The sequence below is a fragment of the Caretta caretta genome, chromosome 9 (assembly GCF_965140235.1).
Source record: "Caretta caretta isolate rCarCar2 chromosome 9, rCarCar1.hap1, whole genome shotgun sequence".
Classification (NCBI taxonomy): Eukaryota; Metazoa; Chordata; order Testudines; family Cheloniidae; genus Caretta; species Caretta caretta.
In genome coordinates this window covers 9,488,060-9,508,243 of record NC_134214.1, presented here as the reverse complement: position 1 = coordinate 9,508,243, position 20,184 = coordinate 9,488,060, and the positions used below count along the sequence as shown (strand labels likewise).

Here is a 20,184-nt window from a genome sequence, read left to right as displayed (position 1 = left end):
CTTACTCCCAAAAAAGAACAATTGAATCTGCATATATAATTGCTTTTAGGTTAATATAGCTCCTTACTAAAACAGTTTTTTCTTTCCCCTTCCCACCTTTGATAGATCTCCACCTCTCTGAAGCAAAGGAGTATGTAAGAAAACATCAGCTTGGAAGTGTACAGTTTATTTCAGCTAAAGATGGTGCAGAGGAAAAAATCTGCTCTGCAGGTGTTGTCCTTTAAATGCGTCTGCATTCTTTCACTCCTAGCAAAATGGCTTTTAGATGACTTGTGAAATCTGTGCACATAGCTGACATTACACGGATACTGTACAAAAGACAACATGCATTCCAATGGACATCTCTTGTGAAAGGGAGTTTCTATGCTTTCAAATGAAAAGAACACCACCCTAAATACACTGATCCTTAACTGGAACAAGTATTAAAGGGACTGCATCAGAATGTTTGTTAGTGCCAGGAAAGTCAGAAAATGCCAGTTTGTGCAGATACTTGCCACTTGCTTTGTATTGTCTCTCATGATTTTCTGGACACCACTTGATAATCATATTGTGAGCCACATGAAGTCCTATTCTTACAGATACCTCATAAATAGCTACAACTTTGTGAATAATAGCCTGTCCGTTAGCAGGGACAACTTGGACAGGGTAGCAAGATACCAATATTTGATCAACCACAAGGAGAAATGTCAACAGCAAGAGGTCCTCCTTCTATTGTTTGTAAAGACTTCTCCAGAAAACCGGCATCGGCGAGATGCAATTCGACAAACCTGGGGTAATGAGAAATATGTACATTCTCATCTTAACGCCAACATTAAAACTGTTTTTGCTTTAGGACGACCAACAGATCATATGCAGAGAGCACAGATGCAAAGAAAACTTCTAAAGGAAGACCAGAAGTATAATGATTTGATCCAACAAGACTTCTTGGATACTTTTCACAATCTTACCCTTAAGTTACTTTTGCAGTTTGGATGGGTGAATGCATACTGCCCACATGCCAAGTTCATTATGTCTGCAGATGATGATATTTTTATTCACATGCCAAATCTTGTTGCATATCTCCAAAGTCTAGTGGAAATTGGTATTCAAGATATCTGGATTGGGCGTGTCCATCGTGGAGCTCCTCCCGTGAGAGATAAGACTAGCAAATACTATGTTCCATATGAAATGTACCAGTGGCCTTCTTATCCTGACTACACAGCTGGAGCCGCATATGTAATATCAAGTGATGTAGCAGCTAAAGTATATGAGGCTTCACAGACCCTTAATACAAGTCTTTATATAGATGATGTTTTCATGGGTCTCTGTGCCAATAAAATGGGAATTGTACCACAATATCATGTATTCTTTTCTGGGGAAGGAAAGGCTCCATATCATCCCTGCATCTATAACAAAATGATAACCTCCCATGGACATGTGGAAGACCTTCATCATCTTTGGAAGCAGGCAACAGATCCAAAAGTCAAAAGCTTTTCCTCTAGATTTTTGGGTAGACTATATTGCAAAATAGTTAACATTATGCTTCTTTGCAAACTACACTATGAGGACACGTATCCCTGTTCAGCTGCATTTTCCTAATACTTGAATATCTGCATAGAGATTCACTGAGCCAAAATGGAGTGACAACTTTTAACTGTTTATCCAATATATACATAAGTGAACATGAAAAGAGGTAAGATTAAAATGTGAATAGATCCCAAATTATTCTGCTCAGGAACTTCATCAGAATAACTCTCTATTGCTGTGTTAGTTTCCACATACTGCACCCTGTATTTTTACACTCCTTTTCAAGGGATTTAAGTCTTGAATAGATATTAACTGATTTCATTTTTTTAGATATTGAAAAGCCTGTGAAAAGTAATTGAACTTGGGAGTACAGAATTTGTCAATAACCCTTGTTAATTGCATTCTTCCATTTGAAAAAGAGTATGTAAATTAAGGCACATGGTTTCAAGGCAATGACTTGCAGTTGATGCGCTACTTAAACATCCATAAATAGCCCTTTCCAAACAAAAGGAAATGATAGTTCTGGTACCATGAGTAGAAGAGTAGGATGGCAATTTAAAGTCTGAGTAAACTAGTCAAATGGTCACCATTTCTGTATACAGTTCAGCAAAATGACTCTTTAAAAATCAAAATAATCCACAAATGGTGCTAGAGGTGAAAGCTTGCTAAAACATTTTGCTCTCTTGAGGTTACGTAAATCCTGCACAACATTTGGGTGGGGGGAAATGGCATTCATACTGTCCTTCTAACTGGTGCTTTCAGGTAATACACGAGCTCTGTTTAGAACAGGAATTTACAGGAAGGTACATTAATAACTTCTGCAACACTACTTCAACTACAGCAACATTTTGAAAATTAAGTAACTTTTTTTTAAATCTGAAAACGCTTTCTGAAGTGGTATTTTTAAACACTCCAGTCAGTCATTGGTAAACTAAGAGCATGTGTATTGAGTATGGCCTTCCAGGTGTCTCTTTCAAAAATACACTTCTGTCTCCCTAGTTAATTTTCAAGAGGGAAGACAAGTTAAACTTCTCCATTAAATAACTCAAGGGAAGTCTGTCATAACGTAGTTAGTTCAGATTATTCAAAAAGTTGAAGAAGCCAAATTTGTGCAAACATGAGCACTAACAGAGAAAGATGTGAGGAGCTGAAAGTAAGGGTAGACTGCACAAAGAAGGGATAGGGTGAAATATTGATTGTAACAGGTAAAGATGCAACATTTATTAAGAGAATTACAAAGAATCCACTAAATTGTCCTCTCTTAATCTAATTGGTTTCAAGAACAGATCTTTGTCTTATGGCCATGTGAAGAAGTCCGTGTCAAAATAGAAAATCTGTATCTTTCTCTTTAACCAAATCTATTGCATATGTTACTCTTGCCTCTTTAACATGAGCAAAAAGCTTAACCTTCAGTTTACAAAGGCTAGAAGTAGGTGCTATTAAAACCCTGACCACCACCACCACTGTTTGTAACCTGATAGTTCATAACCATGTCCAAAACCTCTAAAACTGAGCTCTGGGAGAAGGACTCAATGCTCTTCTTATCAGTCTGGTTGTAACAATGTTTCCGTGTACTTTGTGGACAACTATTTGTTAGTAACTCTAGTAGCCAAAGCCACAGTAGCTGTTTGGATACTGATAGATGTAGATGCAAGTGGTGTTTGTCTCTTATTTTGAGAGCTGTTTGACATTGGTATGAGTTCCAATGTGAACAGGGTCATAAAATCACTTCACTTCAGAATGCTTGAATTCAAATCTTCATCCAGTGGCATAGCAGCAGAAATGCAAAACAAAGGCTGGAAATGATAATGAGTCTGTCACTTTTTAAGTGGAACTTTGTCATGTTCTAGGAGGTGGGCTCTTCAACTCCAAGAGAGGTGCTACTTGCTTTCTAAGAGAATATCCACACTAGCCTTTTTCCCCAAATTTCCCAGCACTGACAGACCAACAATGCTGTAGATGACCATGTGGGAGCACTAAAGTAGACCAGTCACCGTATTTAACTCTAGCTTTGCTCAGAGCAGGTCTAGATGATATGCTCACTTACAATGCAGGCAGCTGTGTGCACCTTCTTGTTTAAGCTAGTGCTCGCTCTATTGCCACCATCTGTAGGGCTGCATCAGTGGTAGTACACAGGCATCTTGCGGGAGGGGGGAAAGGCTAGTGTCAACAAGATCCAGGAGAGAACTTCTGTCAGCTGGTTATTGGAGCATGATTGATATTTGCCTCTATGCAAGCTATTCTTACTCTTCCAACTGGGATAAGAGCTTGATATCTACTAGAATTAAGTGGTTCTCCAGAGTGAAGGGGTAAGGAAACCACTGGACTGACCATAGTTGGATCCAGGTGTTAACTATACAGAGAAACCTACAAAGCAAGACTTAGTCTATTACCACCAATGCAAAAGTGATGGCTGTAAAATGAGAAATTTATCCTATCCTGCTGGATAATGTTACATAATTCTTCAGCTCTAAAATGTTTACAGCAAAACAAATCCAGTTAATCCATGATCTTAAGAGGTTGACTTATACTACTCAAAACTAGTTTTGCTTAACCAATGTTGAAGTTAAATGGCAAAATAACTAAAATATTACAAGTTATAGATCTAAATTCCTGAGAAATCTAAAAATACATTGCACTGTGGAAATACTTTTATAACTGGTGGAAATTTTTTTGATTGCACTAGCCACTTTGAATTGACAATAACCTGTGGCAGAAATGACCTGATAGAAATCCCAGCTAGTATAAAATAGTTTAAATGCAGTATGCTTTTAGAGTATACAATTAAGACCCCAATCCTGCAAGCAAATGTAGAGATTAACTTGACTCACGTGAGTAAAGTTAAGCATATACTTACATGTTTGCAAAATTGGGGCTTAAATTAGCATCTATAACTTGTAATTTTACTTTACTTTAAAACTTAATCTGCCATTGGGTGAAAAGATCAGTGTCCCTCTTGACCATTGAAATGCTTTTGTTTACAGCCGGTCTGTTTTGTTAGGAATATTCCTTATCTTAAAAAGGACTTTGTTTGTAATTTGGCTTTTTATTATGATGTTTTGCTGCATATTAAGAGAAAGTGTTTATAAATTTGAAGAAAATATGATGGCACTCCTTTCAAAGAATGGAGAAGCTAGAAAATTTCTTAACCTTTTGGCTCTAAACATTGACTTAAAATTTGTACTCCTTCATTTAGGTTTTTTTTGTTTTGAGAGAGAGGCATGTCAGTGCTCCAATGCAGGGCTTTCATGTTTTATTTTCACAATTAAAACATGCACTAGCCTGAATGGTCACTTCTTCTCAATTAGCAGTTTTGACATTGTTGCACAAAATGTTTAATGCTGAAATTGTTTTTACCTGTTTGTTTGGTTTGCATCAAGTTTCCTTTGATATTACTAATTTTTATACAAATATTTATTCTTGAAACTTTTTGGTCTATCACAAAAGACAATTGTTTTTGTAAAAATTTTCTGTTTAGAATAAACAGGTTTTGTGTAGTGTTTTGTTTTTAAGCTGGTAAACCTTTTTGGCTTTCAGAATTGCCCTTCTTGTACCTGACATCCTCAGCTTCCGTGCTTTAAAACTGAATTCTGAATACACCGTTTAGTCCCTTCTTGAGAGAAGACCTGAACCCCACATTAGTATGTGCTGGGTTTTATTGTTGTTGTTTTTTGTCTTTTTTTTCCTCTGTTTAATGTGTTGGCCTTTTTAACTTCTCCTTTTGGCGTGTCATCTCTGATGGAACACACACACATCTTTTTGCTCACCCCTGAGATCCCATGTTGCATTTACCTGTCTTCCACTGGAGGACTCTGTGGAAGACTCCCTTAATGATCCAGTGATTTGGACTTTGTGTTTCTTGTTAACTGACAAGTGGGATTGCTGTTCAGTTTACAATAAGTTCCCTCCCTAAGATCTGAAAGCTCCCCCAGCTTGCTTTCCAACATTAACTTTTTCTACAACTTTCTTTTATGGAACTCCTCAAATAGTTGCTTTATTTTAAACCCACACAGAGACCTTCAGTAAGAGAGGAACAAATGAATGTTCATATTTGGCAGATGACTGTTGTTCCTCCCAAATGGAAGTTTTAGGTGTCAGTGAGGTAGGTTCTTCAACTCCAGGAGCAGTGCTATTTGCATTCTAAGAGAATGTCTCTGTTAGCCTTATTGGGAACAGATAAAGTTAAAGATCCACATTACTGCTAACCTTCAAAAGTGGTATCCCTCTCAATACTAGGAACAAAATTAAGTTAGTTTTGAAAATTCTTTAAAATTGCTGTTTATGGAACTAGTTTAGAGTATCCACACTATTGCTTTGTTAAAAGTCTCTGCTGCTCTAACTTATTAAATCTATATTCAAGACTGCTACTTGTCTTCTAGAGGCTTGAAGATTTTAATATTAGTTTTAAGAGATGTCAATATTTTTAACTCACTACCTTTTTTTAAAAAAATCATTTTTATTTGATAAAACTCCCATTGACTTCTGTGGAAGTTAGGAGCCTAAATACCTTTTGAGGATCTGGGCCTGTGTCCTGAACCTTTTTTGGGGGAAAAAAGCTTTACATTTTTTTTTCCCCCCTAATCCACCTGTTGATGATAAGGATCTTTTTAGTTTTGACATGCATTTTAGTTTCTCCCTTGCTAATGGATTATATACTGGAAAACTGACAGCATTTTGTATATAAATTAAACTAAATGAAAAGAAAATAATGTTTTTAACTTGAGGTGTTACAAGTAATAATAGTGAAGGCAAAATTCAGCCAGAAACATGGCTCTTCAAGTTGAACATCTCACATTCACCACAGATAACTTTGTCATACAACAGTCTTAAATCCATATTATTTGTGGATTGGGTTTGCAAATCTGAGGAGAGAAAATAATTGAGAAAACAATCTCTTCTACAGTTCTGACTCACGCCCATCCCCAAGATAAGCATCTGACTAGGAGCTACGAACTTGGAAATGACATCAGTTAATATAGGTTCATTTCAAATAAACAAATAACCCTTACACCTTTTAAAATCTGCTGCCTTTATAAAGGTATGGGCTTCAAGAACAGTGCATCTTCAGCACCTGCAATATTATGTACATGGAAATCTAGGCTTTATTTCCTACGCTCTACTGTAAAAACTTTTGTATTGAATAGTAGCATTTTTAACAGAAGTGACCGTGTGAGGTAGTAATAAAATGCCCACATACAGTAGAGAGGATTGAAAAATGCATATGGAATATAAACCTGACTGTCTCCAATAAAGTTTCAATTCAGCACACCCACTTAATGTTTCACAAGAAACATACTAAAATTACTTTTCAGATTAAATATTTACCTGTTTGTTTTTTTAAATCTCTCACAAATCTAGGTTAATTGCTATGAATTGCCATTAGACAATTTTGTATGAAGATCTAGAAGATATATGGACAATGAAGAGTCAAGGAACTACACCAAGAGGAAAACAGAGGGAAGGAGGGCTGGATCAGTTGAATTTTTTTTATCCTAGATTTAATGAAAGTAATTCTATTTCACATAGAACTATTTGGTTTTTTTTTTTTTTACTGTCTCCGTGTGGTCTGTGTTCAGGATCATGCACTCAAACTTAATTCCAAGTTTATTTCACAAGTCTTCCTAAAATTTAGAGACCGCGAGCCATTACCATATGCACTTTAAAAAAAAAAAAAAAAAAGGCCACATACCTTTGTTTCCTGGTCACACACAATCTTCTCTTACTAAGGAGTTATTTAAGCCCATGATACTTTAAGATATTTATATGTAAACTTCTTGATGATGAATATGCAAGCTCATTCTTAGTTAAGACCACAAGTGCCATTTTATATAAATAATAATCCTAACTTTAAATTTAACTGATAAATGCAAAATGAGCCTCCTTTAATTACAAAAATATACTCTCCCTCATACCTTGGTTTTGATGACTTTTCTTGGGCAGAATCCCAAATGTGTTTTAATATGGTGGGTGACTGACTGTCCTAATGGATGATAAATCTAGTCTTAGAGAAAACACGTACTTTTGAGAGATGTACTATCCCTGAATAAAAAAACCTGCCTTCTATTAAGGCAAAAGGAAAACATTACTTTCTGTCACTAACAAGACTCCTCTGCATCCTTACCTCCTCCTAGTGGAAAGATTCTCCTCACTTTCACTCATCACCAGGACTCTGCTGGACCCACCTTGACTGGCTTCGTGCATCACTTCAATCTGAATTAAAAATAAATTTTAAAAATTAAATGGTTGTAATTTGCTGACTGAAGGCTCGCCTTTCAGTTGCTTTTTAAAAAGCAAAAAAGGCAGAATTTGACACTATATATTTAAGTAAATCAATTGACAGCTTATATATTTAACAACTTTGACTTCAATAATTAATGTATGCGTGTTTTTTTTTTTTTATTTAAAGCTAACTTCTTACATTTTCTAGAACATTTTATAACCATATGTATTACCTGTTTTGGCTCTGAATTTTTCCATTTATCCTATTGTGAGGAAAACTACTCTTGATACCAGAGACATTCTTGGCTTCTTATAAAGTTTTTATAATCTTCATTCTTAGCTCATAACATATGAGATCAATGTTGTTCTTATATCGGGAGCAACTCTTCATACTTATCTGCCTTGAATAGGAATATCACAAACTTAATTCAGCATTTTATGGTTGCTTAGCATGTTATTAGGCATGGTGGGGTTTTTGTCTTGCCTGAATGACGTTCCCGTTCTTTAACTGAATGCAGTTTAGTTTGTCTTCAGATTTCAAAATTTATATACAATGCAGTACAGTGAATTCCAAGGAATTATGGGCTTTCTTGTTCTTTTTGGAACGTTTAGAATCGTTTTGCCATTCTTTTGATGATGATGATATTATTTCAGAGGCTTCTAACACCTTGGATTTATAAAACAGGAAAGGGTGGATACTGAAATTACCCATGGTTAAGCATTGCACTGTCAATGATCTTTCAGTATTTAACACCATGAAGTAGCTTTTATACAGTGTAGATAAATATCAAAATACTTTTTACACAAAATAGCTTGGTAATTCTCTCATTGGCTTCAGGGGAAGCCTGGGGTTCTCTCTCCTTTTCTGGTTCTGAAGACATGGGCCAAAACTTGCTTACCTTACTCTCAAAAGTTAATCCCCCTTAAACTGAGTGGGACTATTCCTCCTGTGAGCAGAATTTGCTCTTTCAGTAGTGTCTTCCATGAAATTCATTCTAGTAATTTAATCTCCATCCTTAGAGGTTTTTAAGGCCTGGCTTGACAAAAGTCCTGGCTGGGATGATTTATTTGGGGTTGGTCCTCCTTTGAGCAGAGGGTTGGACTAGATGGCCTCCTGACATCTCTTCCAACCCTAATCTTCTTTGATTTTATGGTCCCTGCCCTGAAGAGCTACCTTACTAATTAACTGAGATGAGAGAAAATAGGACAGCAGTTCAGGTAAGGGAGTGTTTGGGAAGACCACTAAAGGAAAAGTTTAGGAAGATGTGTATGTTAAGGAGCCACTCAGAGGGGGACCATGTACTTAGCAAACAAAAAGTGATGTCTTATGAATATAGAGGATCACAGGAGAGGGCATGAAGCTGAGGCGAGGGAAAGGACTGGAAAAAACAGATGGCTGTCCGCAGAGTAATAGTTAATTATACTTGTATATTGAGCTAGATTCAGGGAGAAGGAATCTTCCCTTTGCTTAGTATCCAGCTTTTTAAAATTATGTCTGGTCAGGAGTGGGAGAAAGCTCCTTGATGCAAATGAACTTACTCCTAGTGCCTTTCACCTTTGAAAAAGTGAGGTCATAGTGGTGAGCCATACTTTTGCCTGCCAAGTAATGGTCTGGGGAAAAAGAAAACAAGAACTAATCCAGGGGTCGGCAACCTGCGGCATGCATGCCAAAGGTGGAACGCGAGCCGATTTTTTTTAAACTGGCATGCTGCTGCCAGCCAGGGTCCCGGCTGCTGGCCTCACTCAGCCTGCTGCCTGCCTGGGTGAACGGAAGCCCAGGCCCGTAACAGGCTGAGCAGGGCCAGCGGGTGGGACCCCGGCTGGCAGGAGCTGGCGGACGGAAGCCCCGGGCCGGCAGCGGGCTGAGCGGTGCTGGCGGCCGCGACCCTGGCTGGCAGGAGCTAGTGGAACCCCAGACCGACAGCGGGTGAGCCACTGACGGTCTGGGGTATTGTCTGCCGCCCAGCTCAGCCCGCTGACGGTCTGGGGTACCAGCCCCTTGCCAGCCAGGGTCCTGGCCATTGGCCCTGCTCAGCCTGCTGCCGGCCTGGGATACTGGCCCCGCTCACCTCGCTACTTGTCTGGGGTTCCAGCCGCCTGACCCCCTGCCAGCTGGGGTCTGGGCCTCCGCCCTGCTCAGCCCTCCTGCCGGCTTGGGGTACCGGTAGCCAGCCCAGGGCTCTGCTCCTGGCCTGGGCCCAGAGTTCTGCAGCCCTGATCAAAAATGACACTACAATTAGCTTAAAAACTTAAACCTTGTATATTACAGTAATCGTTAAATTATAATAATACATAGGTTTGATTAAACAAAGTAGTTGTACTTATGTGCCTGTGCTTAATTGGTGTTTTTGATCATTTACCTTCTAAAAAAAAATCTCTCATGTCGTGCACCCCCAGGAGGGGCGTCATGCACCCCGAGGTTAAGAACCACTGCACTAAACTAATAAGATGTGCATTTTAATTTAAATTTTAAATGAAGCTACTTAAACATTTTAAAAACCTTGTTTACTTTACATATAACAATAGTTTAGATATATAATATAAACTTAGAGAGACCTTCTAAAAACGTTAAAATGTATTACCAGCACACAAAACCTTACATTAGAGTGAATAAATGAAGACTTGGCACACCACTTCTGAAAGGCTGCTGACCCCTGAACTAATCCAACAACTAACACCCCATGAATGTGAGTCATGCCACTTCCTAGGAGCATTGCAACAATGCAGCTGCATGACGACTCTAGTACGTGTCCAATAAGAAGCTGCAGTTTGTGGGTGCAGCAGGAAGGAAAGTTTTTGAAATACTGTATATCTGGAAGGCAGATCAGAGGCAAGAATGGACTTAAGAAGAAAAAGTCAGTTAGAATGACATTCAGAAGTTAGTCATTTTCCTCTAGTTACAAAACAATGGCATGCTAGTGTCACCTCTTGCCTCACTAACAAAACTATTTTTAGATTTGTCAGAGATGGATGTATATATGGTCCAAAGTACAAAGAAACATTGCCTGATATGGAGAAATGGGACAACTGTGATTAGACTCACCCTTTTAGGGGCCAGGCTCAAAACAAGATGAACACCACCAGCAGCCCCCTCTCCTGCTTTTCCACTGCCTTCTGAACCCTAGCTGTCCTTGTGATTTTCCTCCTCCCCTGACCCGCCTCCATACTTTTTAGGTAGAGTCCAACAGTTAATGGAGAAGTAGATCAGCAAAGAAGGTAAACATTAAATTGAAAAGTCCTTACCTCCCAGTAGGCAGAGCTTTGTACAGGCAACTTTGGGCTAGTTGTGTATAGAGTGGGCTTATATTGACAATTTTGATTCTTTAATTGCCATGTAAAATCTGAAGTGAAGCCTAAGGATGTTGCTTGGCTGTATGATGTCTTAGGACAAAGTAAAGATAGACATGGACTAGTCCACATAGCTTGTTGAATCCAGTACTAGCGGAATCTACAGCAGAAAGGAGCCACCTTTCTAATGCATTTGGAGGGATGGTGGTTTTTCTAGATTTTAGTTTGAACCCAGCAGCAGGCATCTCTTACTTGCCTGTTCAATCAGGCTCTGACATTCTCTTAAGTATAAAGTGAGAAATTTTAGCTGAGTTATTTATTCAGTGAGTACCCAAAAGTGTGCGAGATACAATATAGACAAACTAAATACCATCTCTGCTCCAAGCAGATTGCAATCTCAGAAGCAAAAGGACACTGAGGGAAGACCAAACATAGGAGAAGGGCACTATAGGGGAATGGGTCAGTGTTACAAAGCTATGATTAAGTGACTGGTGGTGCATATATCTTAATATTTTTTGTAAATTTGTAGATGGCTTTGCATTTTTTTGACCACCTTTTGCCATGCAGCAGCAGGTATTGGATTAGTTTGTTATTTTTGAAAAGTATTTAATGAGTAAATTTATCTCGGAGGGGGACTCCACTTGATATGTCTCATTGTTTAATTTTTATCTCTGGAAGGGGCCTGGATACCACCGTGATGAGTGCAATATGAGAACCTGACTAGAACAGAACACCAGTTTTACGGGGTTAATTTTACTAAGGTGACGTCAGAGTAAGATTCCCACTTTAGGCAAAAAGCTACAGTATGATACCTGAGAGCTAAGAGATACAAGGTGAGTGAGGTAATGTCTTTTACTGGACTAACTTCTGTTGATGAGAGAGACAAGCGTTTGAGCCACACACAGCCCTTCTTCAGGGCCCAACACCGCTAAAACTACAGTACATACCTGTGAGCTAATGCATTGTAATATGGGAGGGGTATTCAAGATGCACATGCAGTACACATATAGCCAGATATATTTTTTTTCCCTAAAGGAATTTCAGCTTTCACCAGAATGCTTATGCTCATAAAATCCAGTATGAAACTGATGTAGAACACATGGGAGTGGGTGGTAGGGTATTTTACCCTGTGTATTTTAAGAGTTTTTGTTGCACCATACAGTGAGATCACCTTGCATTCTGTCACAATAGAGACTGTTTCAAAAACAAAGATGCTCCTACCTTAATTCCGCCTTTAGTCTTCTTAACACTTTTCTTTTTTGATAATTCTACCTCAGAGATGGACTTTGGTGGACAGGGACTTTCTGCTGATCTCCTATTGGTAGCTGAGGGAATCAATAGAAACTAACATTAGAAAACTTGTGCTAGCATGCCTAAATCCTAGTTTCTATTGAAATCAATGGGAAAAGTTCCAATGACTTCCCCTGGGGACTAAGATCTGGCCTTTAGTAAACTGGGCAACAGCAAGTAGTTTTAGCTTCCAGCATTATGCATAGTATTAGGGGGAATAAATCAGAGCATTGTCTTAGGTGAGCTGTTAATAATTGTAAAAGCACAAGAATAAAAACACCTGACTTAACTATCTACACACAACAGGACTACTAGTCAGTTCCAGTCACCAGAGAATTCCCAACTATTTTAAGAGTTATTTTTGGCATGGAAGTGGAGGGGAATCTTGTTCAACTGGGTACAGTAGAATTGGTCCCAAAAAGAAGACCTGAATACTTTAACAGGTTTTCAGTGCTTAGCAGTAAGACAATTTGTTTTCTTTTGCATTCAAAGTACAGTAACTCCTCGCTTAATGTTGTAGTTATGTTCCTGAAAAATGCGACTTCAAGCAAAATGATGTTATGTGAATATAATTTCCCCATAAATATTAATGGGGGGGGGGGTTAGGTTCCAGGGAAACTTTCACCAGACAAAAGATTATAGTGTGTGTGTGTACACACATACACAATATAAGTTTTAAACAAACAATTTAATACTGTACAGAGCAATGATGATTGTGAAGTTTGGTTGAGGTTGTGAAGTCAGAGGGTGGGATATTTCCTGGGAACTGCTTTACTGCTAAATGACGAACTAGTACTTGGCTGAGCCCTCAAGGGTTAACACATTACAAAGCAGCACAAATGGAGGGAGGGGAGACAGCATGGCAGACAGAAACACACACTGTGTGAGGAGAGAGAGAGATGCACATTGCCCCTTTAAGTACGCTGACCGCACTCTAAGCACGTTGCCTTTTTAAGTAGATCAGCAAGTTGAGGCAGCAGCTGCTGCCAGCAAGCTCCCTCTGTCCTGAGCCCTGTCCAGTCTCGTCCCCCCCGTCCCCCCTCGCTCTATGGAAATGGGGTAAGCAGGGGGGAGGGGGACACCCTGACATTAGCCCTCCTCTTTTCCTCCCGTACAGCAAGTAGGAGGATCCCAGGAGCAGCTCCCAGGAAGCAGGGGGAGGGACAGCTGAACTGCCGGCAATTGATAGCCTGCTGGGCAGCTGACACCAGGGAACTTAGGGGGGCTGCAGGTCCACCCTGGTTCCAAGCCCCCACCAACTCGCTCCAACGGGCTGTTCTTTCTGCAAGCAGTGGGCAAAGCAAGCAGCAGCCAAACAACATTATAAAGGAGCACTGCACAACTTTAAATGAGCATGTTCGCTAATTGATCAACAACGAAACAACGTTAATCGGGATGACTGTAAGTGAGGAGTTACTGTACATATGCACTACTGAATGACCGCAGTTACCACAGCTGCTATGTCAATCAAAATGTATTTCTTTTACCGTGCACTTGGAAAAAACACGGTTTAGTGGAGTGGAAATTGTGGTCTCTAAACACTGAGCATTTAGCAGTTTGACAAGAGACTCTGTTCATAGAATCATAGAATATCAGGGTTGGAAGGGACCTAGTCCAACCCCCTGCTCAAAGCAGGACCAATCCCCAATTAAATCATCCCAGCCAGGGCTTTGTCAAGCCTGACCTTAAAAACTTCTAAGGAAGGAGATTCTACCACCTCCCTAGGTAACGCATTCCAGTGTTTCACCACCCTCCTAGTGAAAAAGCTTTGTCCTAATATCTAACCTAAACCTCCCCCACTGCAACTTGAGACCATTACTCCTTGTCCTGTTCTCTTCTACCACTGAGAATAGTCTAGAACCATCCTCTCTGGAACCACCTCTCAGGTAGTTGAAAGCAGCTATCAAATCCCCCCTCATTCTTCTCTTCTGCAGACTAAACAATCCCAGTTCCCTCAGCCTCTCCTCATAAGTCATGTGTTCCAGACCCCTAATCATTTTGTTGCTCTTCGCTGGACTCTCTCCAATTTATCCACATCCTTCTTGTAGTGTGGGGCCCAAAACTGGACACAGTACTCCAGATGAGGCCTCACCAATGTCAAATAGAACGATCACGTCCCTCGATCTGCTCGCTATGCCCCTACTTCTACATCCCAAAATGCCATTGGCTTTCTTGGCAACAAGGGCACACTGCTGACTCATATCCAGCTTCTCGTCCACTGTCACCCCTAGGTCCTTTTCCACAGAACTGCTGCCTAGCCATTCGGTCCCTAGTCTGTAGCTGTGCATTGGGTTCTTCTGTCCTAAGTGCAGGACCCTGCACTTATCCTTATTGAACCTCATCCGATTTCTTTTGGCCCAATCCTCCAATTTGTCTAGGTCCCTCTGTATCCTATCCCTGCCCTCCAGCGTATTCACCACTCCTCCCAGTTTAGTATCATCCGCAAATTTGCTGAGAGTGCAATCCACACCATCCTCCAGATCATTTATGAAGATATTGAACAAAACCGGCCCCAGGACCGACCCCTGGGGCACTCCACTTGACACCGGCTGCCAACTAGACATGGAGCCATTGATCACTACCCGTTGAGTCCGACAATCTAGCCAACTTTCTACCCACCTTATAGTGCATTCATCCAGCCCATACTTCTTTAACTTGCTGACAAGAATACTGTGGGAGACCATGTCAAAAGCTTTGCTAAAGTCAAGAAACAATATATCCACTGCTTTCCCTTCATCCACAGAACCAGTAATCTCATCATAGAAGGCGATTAGATTCGTCAGGCATGACCTTCCCTTGGTGAATCCATGCTGACTGTTCCTGATCACTTTCCTCTCATGTAAGTGCTTCAAGATTGATTCTTTGAGGACCTGCTCCATGATTTTTCTGGGGACTGAGGCGAGGCTGACTGGCCTGTAGTTCCCAGGATCCTCCTTCTTCCCTTTTTTAAAGATTGGCACTACATTAGCCTTTTTCCAGTCATCCGGGACTTCCCCCGTTTGCCACGAGTTTTCAAAGATAATGGCCAATGGCTCTGCAATCACAGCCGCCAATTCCTTCAGCACTCTCGGATGCAACTCGTCCGGCCCCATGGACTTGTGCACGTCCAGCTTTTCTAAATAGTCCCTAATCACCTCTTTCTCCACAGAGGGCTGGCCATCTACTCCCCATGTTGTGATGCCCAGCGCAGCAGTCTGGGAGCTGTCCTTGTTAGTGAAGACAGAGGCAAAAAAAGCATTGAGCACATTAGCTTTTTCCACATCCTCTGTCACTAGGTTGCCTCCCTCATTCAGTAAGGGGCCCACACTTTCCTTGGCTTTCTTCTTGTTGCCAACATACCTGAAGAAACCCTTCTTGTTACTCTTGACATCTCTTGCTAGCTGCAGCTCCAGGTGCGATTTGGCCCTCCTGATTTCATTCCTACATGCCCGAGCAATATTTTTATACTCTTCCCTGGTCATATGTCCAACCTTCCACTTCTTGTAAGCTTCTTTTTTATGTTTAAGATCCGCTAGGATTTCACCATTAAGCCAAGCTGGTCGCCTGCCATATTTACTATTCTTTCGACTCATCGGGATGGTTTGTCCCTGTAACCTCAACAGGGATTCCTTGAAATACAGCCAGCTCTCCTGGACTCCTTTCCCCTTCATGTTAGTCCCCCAGGGGATCCTACCCCTCCGTTTCCTGAGGGAGTCGAAGTCTGCTTTCCTGAAGTCCAGGGTCCGTTTCCTGCTGCTTACCTTTCTTCCCTGTGTCAAGATCCTGAACTCAACCAACTCATGGTCACTGCCTCCCAGATTCCTGTCCACTTTTGCTTCCCCCACTAATTCTTCCCTGTTTGTGAGCAGCAGGTCAAGAAAAGCTCCCCCCCTCGTTGGCTCGTCTAGCACTTGCACCAGGAAATTGTCCCCTATGCTTTCCAAAAACTTCCTGTGGTGTTAAGCTGCTTTAGTTTGGCTCACAGTGAGTGAAGCTGCCAATGAGCCAACTGATGCAAGGGGCAAATCATCAGCAGCCCTTGAACTGTCTCTCCTCTGGCTGCCATCCAAAAGACATCGTGTTAGAATGTGCTGAGGGAAGGAGATTCCCTAATACACATGACCCCAGCATGCAATTATTCCTGTAGTTTAATAGTAATAAAATAAAACTAGACAAAGAAGTAACTGATTTGTCGCATAGCAAATGAAAGTACATTTAAAAATGTAAGGTAAACGTTAGTCATGTTTATCCTTGATCAGCACATTGATAAAGGCATAGTTATATGTACTGTTAGAAATAAATCTGGATATCAGATGAAATGCTTCAAGCAGGTCTGTGTCAGGCGGCAAAGGCCAAACTTGCTCCTATTCTATTATGCAGCCCTTTTATTGTTTGTTCTGGGGAAATTTCTAGTTAATTCACCTGAAGTCCATCAGAAAAAATAAAAGCCATTTTTTTTTTGATGTATTCACTAATTCTGAGCGCCTCCATATGTGGGTTCTCAGAAATGAAACTAATTATGCATCATGCCTGTAGGCCTGGCTTGACATCCATACTTAAGCAGGAGGCCTAGTTTCTTGGACAACAGGATTAGGGAGGTACCTAGGTCAGCAGGCCAAAACTGGAATGTTTGTGCTAAGATAAGTAAAGGGGTCAGTAAGCTAAAAGACAGAATGCCTGAGCTAGCTAAAATAAGAACACCTCCCAGGGAACCATTTACAGTACTAAGAAGATAACAATGGGCAAGAGAAGCTGGGGGCGTAAAGATGAGATAAAGAGTAAAGCCGAACATGCACAGCCTATGGACAGAGCATGATATACAGGGAGTGGTTCTTGCAAAGTAACCAAGCCAATCCCAAAACATGCGATGCAATATATACAGAAACCCCCTTTCTTTGTATAACTTTGGATGTGGGGTCTATACCCTGTTCCCACCACTACGTTTGAGGTTGATCAACTGAACATAGCTCTGATATATGCCAAATAAAGGAAACTGAATGATGAGACAGGAGTCTAACTGAGTTCTGGGGGAACCAAGTGGAAAAGGTCTTAGAGGCTACTTCAACAATGTTGAGAGATGTTATGGACCCACAGCTCTCACTGACACCTGCCCATCCTTCTTTGTGGGAGGCTCATGGCAGATAGCCCTGGATGGAGAGGGCACACCACAATGAAATCAGTAAAGAGAAGACCTGACGTCTTTCATTTTTCATAAATTTATAGAAGTCAGGATGACCCTACCCAATTATGCAGTCAGACGGAAGGATATTGTGTCTATCCTAGAAATGTATCAAAATAAGTGGAGTATTTTTTCTATCTGTATGTGCTGCCTTTCCCCTTACCCAACTGCATGGTCACTGCAATTAGCAACAAAACTTGAAATGGCCTCTCCCTTCACTTCTCTTTGCAACTCCTCACCCTGCATCCTGGCCCAAAACATACAAAGAATTTCAAGTGTACTTCTCGTGAATTTAATTATTTACGCATAAAGATCTGACAAATGTCCTGCATAGAACAATTGAAGCCATTACTATGACTACAAAACAACTGAGTTGTACAGGTCCCATGACTGAGTTGAAATCCAACCACTGAGTGCTGTTTGGTTCTCCAGTAGCTCCTTATTATGAGGTAGATGGGGGAATCTTATTTGGTTTTGAGTACCATTTCCAAAAGCTGCATTCTCCAGCCTTGGAGAAAGACTAGTATATGGAAACAGCTGCTCCCTTTGGAAGGTGGTATAATTTCACTTAGAAAATGGTATAATTTTTTTTTTTTTTTTGAGCAGGAGGAAAAATGATAAAGATTTAGTAGTAGTTAGTAAAAAATAAATAAATAAATTCCCCTCAATTTTGAAAAGACCTCCCAAAATTTTTCATTTTATTTGAAATTTTTTGTGAATACCTTCTCTCTTTTACCCCTTCCTCTCCCCTCCCCCCCCCCCCCGCCAGTTTCAGGTGTTCCCCATCCCTTTTCTTTCACATTTATTCACTTTTCTTGCAGTTGAAAAGTGCAGAGAGAGAGTGTGTGTGTTTTGTTGAAATTAAACACATTTTGAAAAATTTTGTGGACAAATCAAATGTTTCAAAAAAACCAAAACTTTTGTGAGAAAATCCTAGGAGTTTTATCAACAAGCCATTTCGTGTCCCAAAAAAAGCTTGATGGGAAAACATTTCAACTAGCAGCTTGGCTAAAATAGTTTAGAACCCTGTTCGTGTTGAACTTTCCCCCTACCTGAACCAGTGGTTTAGTCATCTGGATTGCTCTGGAAGGCCTGCTCATTTTCTAAAGTTCTGTGTGCTAAACATGCAAGAGCAGGACTCAAACGAGAGGAAACAATGATATGAAACATAAGACCTTTGCCTAAAGCAGCACTGCTGGTAATATCAGCTACACTGATATTGGCTAATCATCACTCTGAAGGCTAGAGAATACTCCTGTAAAAGTCCAAGCTAATAACAAAATGCAATCAGCGAGGAGGAAGAAAAATCAATAATTCCTTTGATGTCTTGACCATGACTTGAAGATTTGGATGGCTCCAGTTGATTCAGATACACATGCCTTGGATGAGTTCCTAAAAAGCCTCACCACAGCTTGGTCTCCGACCCAGCAAATCCTAGGGAATCAGTGTTTTAACTCAGTAGTTGCTTTACCAGTATAGTTTGTATTTCAGATCGTGGTTGTAGATAGAAATAAATAGAAGAAAGAAGTCCACACCATAAGCTCAAAACCAGCCCCCTGAATTTCAGGGAGGGGTTTCAGATTAGATCTTGCATTCCATCCTCATGGGCAAATTTAATTTCCACAGACTGGGGATTTAGTAAATTTACTATTGTTTTTTCCATTCCAGTTTTAAGTGTCCCATGCATCTTAGACTGCATATAAAGAGAAATCTCAAAAGGGGGAACAGTGGAAGCCTCTTGTTTGTGCTGATCCACTGCATGGGAGTGAATTTCACCCAGGGCAAGGAGCTACCACCCACATCCTCAAAAGTCTTAAGGCACCTCACTCCTATTGAAATCAATAGGCACCTAAACACCTTTGAGGATCTGGGCCTAGATGCCCTAATACAGAAGATCTTTTCTACCTCTAGCAAGGAGTACAGAATGAGGCCCCTCCTAAAAGTATCCTTCTGTAAGAAAAGAGACCCGTCAGTTTCTCAGGGCTTGTCTACGTTACCTCCTGAATCGACGGGCAGTGATCAATCCAGCGGGGGTTGATTTATCGCGTCTAGTCTAGGCGCGATAAATCGAGCACTCTCTCGTAGACTCTGGTGCTTCACCAGGGCGAGAGGCGCAGGCAGAGTCGATGGGAGAGTGCCAACTGTCTACTTACCACAGTGAAGACACCATGGTAAGTAGATCTAAGTACGTCGATTTCAGCTACATTATTCACATAGCTGAAGTTGTGTAAGTTAGATCAATTCTCCCCCTTTCCCCCCAGGCCTCAGTCATTGCCATATGCTATTGCCACAAAAATGAAAGCCTCTTTTCTTCCTCTCCTCTGTACAGAAATATTGTGGGCTGTAAGAAGCTGGTGGTTTCCCCCAGAGGCACTAATGGAATTCACATATTCCTACATCAGATAATCTCTCTTTTGTCCACCCCGCCTTCTCTTTCCTCTATTTTGCAGGATGTATTTGTTTTATCCTCACTCCAGATGTTATTCATTAGTGAATGAGTGTTCTGTATTAGTAAGCGTAAGGGGTGCCAAAAAGGATCCAATGAGCAGTCAGCTATATATAGATGAAATGTAGTTTGTTTAGGTTTTATTACTAAAATGACCAAAAGGGGTTCAGGTGTGCTTCCTCAAATGAACTCAGAGTTCAAAGCTGCCTGGAGTATGAGTCAACTTATTTGTCACTGGTGCATAATACAGATATAATATTGGACAGCACCCAGCTGA

General features: G+C 40.6%; 2 protein-coding genes across 4 annotated transcripts in view; one reads left to right on the top strand and one right to left on the bottom strand.

Moving 5' to 3' along the window:
- The window catches only part of B3GNT5 (UDP-GlcNAc:betaGal beta-1,3-N-acetylglucosaminyltransferase 5), a 38,065-nt gene extending 33,059 nt beyond the window's left edge, over positions 1-5,006 (top strand). For both annotated transcript variants that reach the window (XM_048863088.2, XM_075132095.1), the window contains exon 2: positions 106-5,006. In XM_048863088.2, the coding sequence (XP_048719045.1) occupies positions 442-1,578 (1,137 nt within the window). In that variant the 5' untranslated portion in view covers positions 106-441 and the 3' untranslated portion in view covers positions 1,579-5,006. The remainder of the gene's footprint in view (positions 1-105) is intronic.
- The window catches only part of MCF2L2 (MCF.2 cell line derived transforming sequence-like 2), a 317,075-nt gene that overhangs the window by 130,200 nt on the left and 166,691 nt on the right, over positions 1-20,184 (bottom strand). For both annotated transcript variants that reach the window (XM_048863063.2, XM_048863066.2), the window contains 2 exons: positions 12,235-12,338; positions 7,628-7,716 (listed from right to left, as the gene is read on the bottom strand). In XM_048863063.2, coding sequence (XP_048719020.2) covers positions 7,628-7,716; positions 12,235-12,338 — 193 coding nt within the window. The remainder of the gene's footprint in view (positions 1-7,627; positions 7,717-12,234; positions 12,339-20,184) is intronic.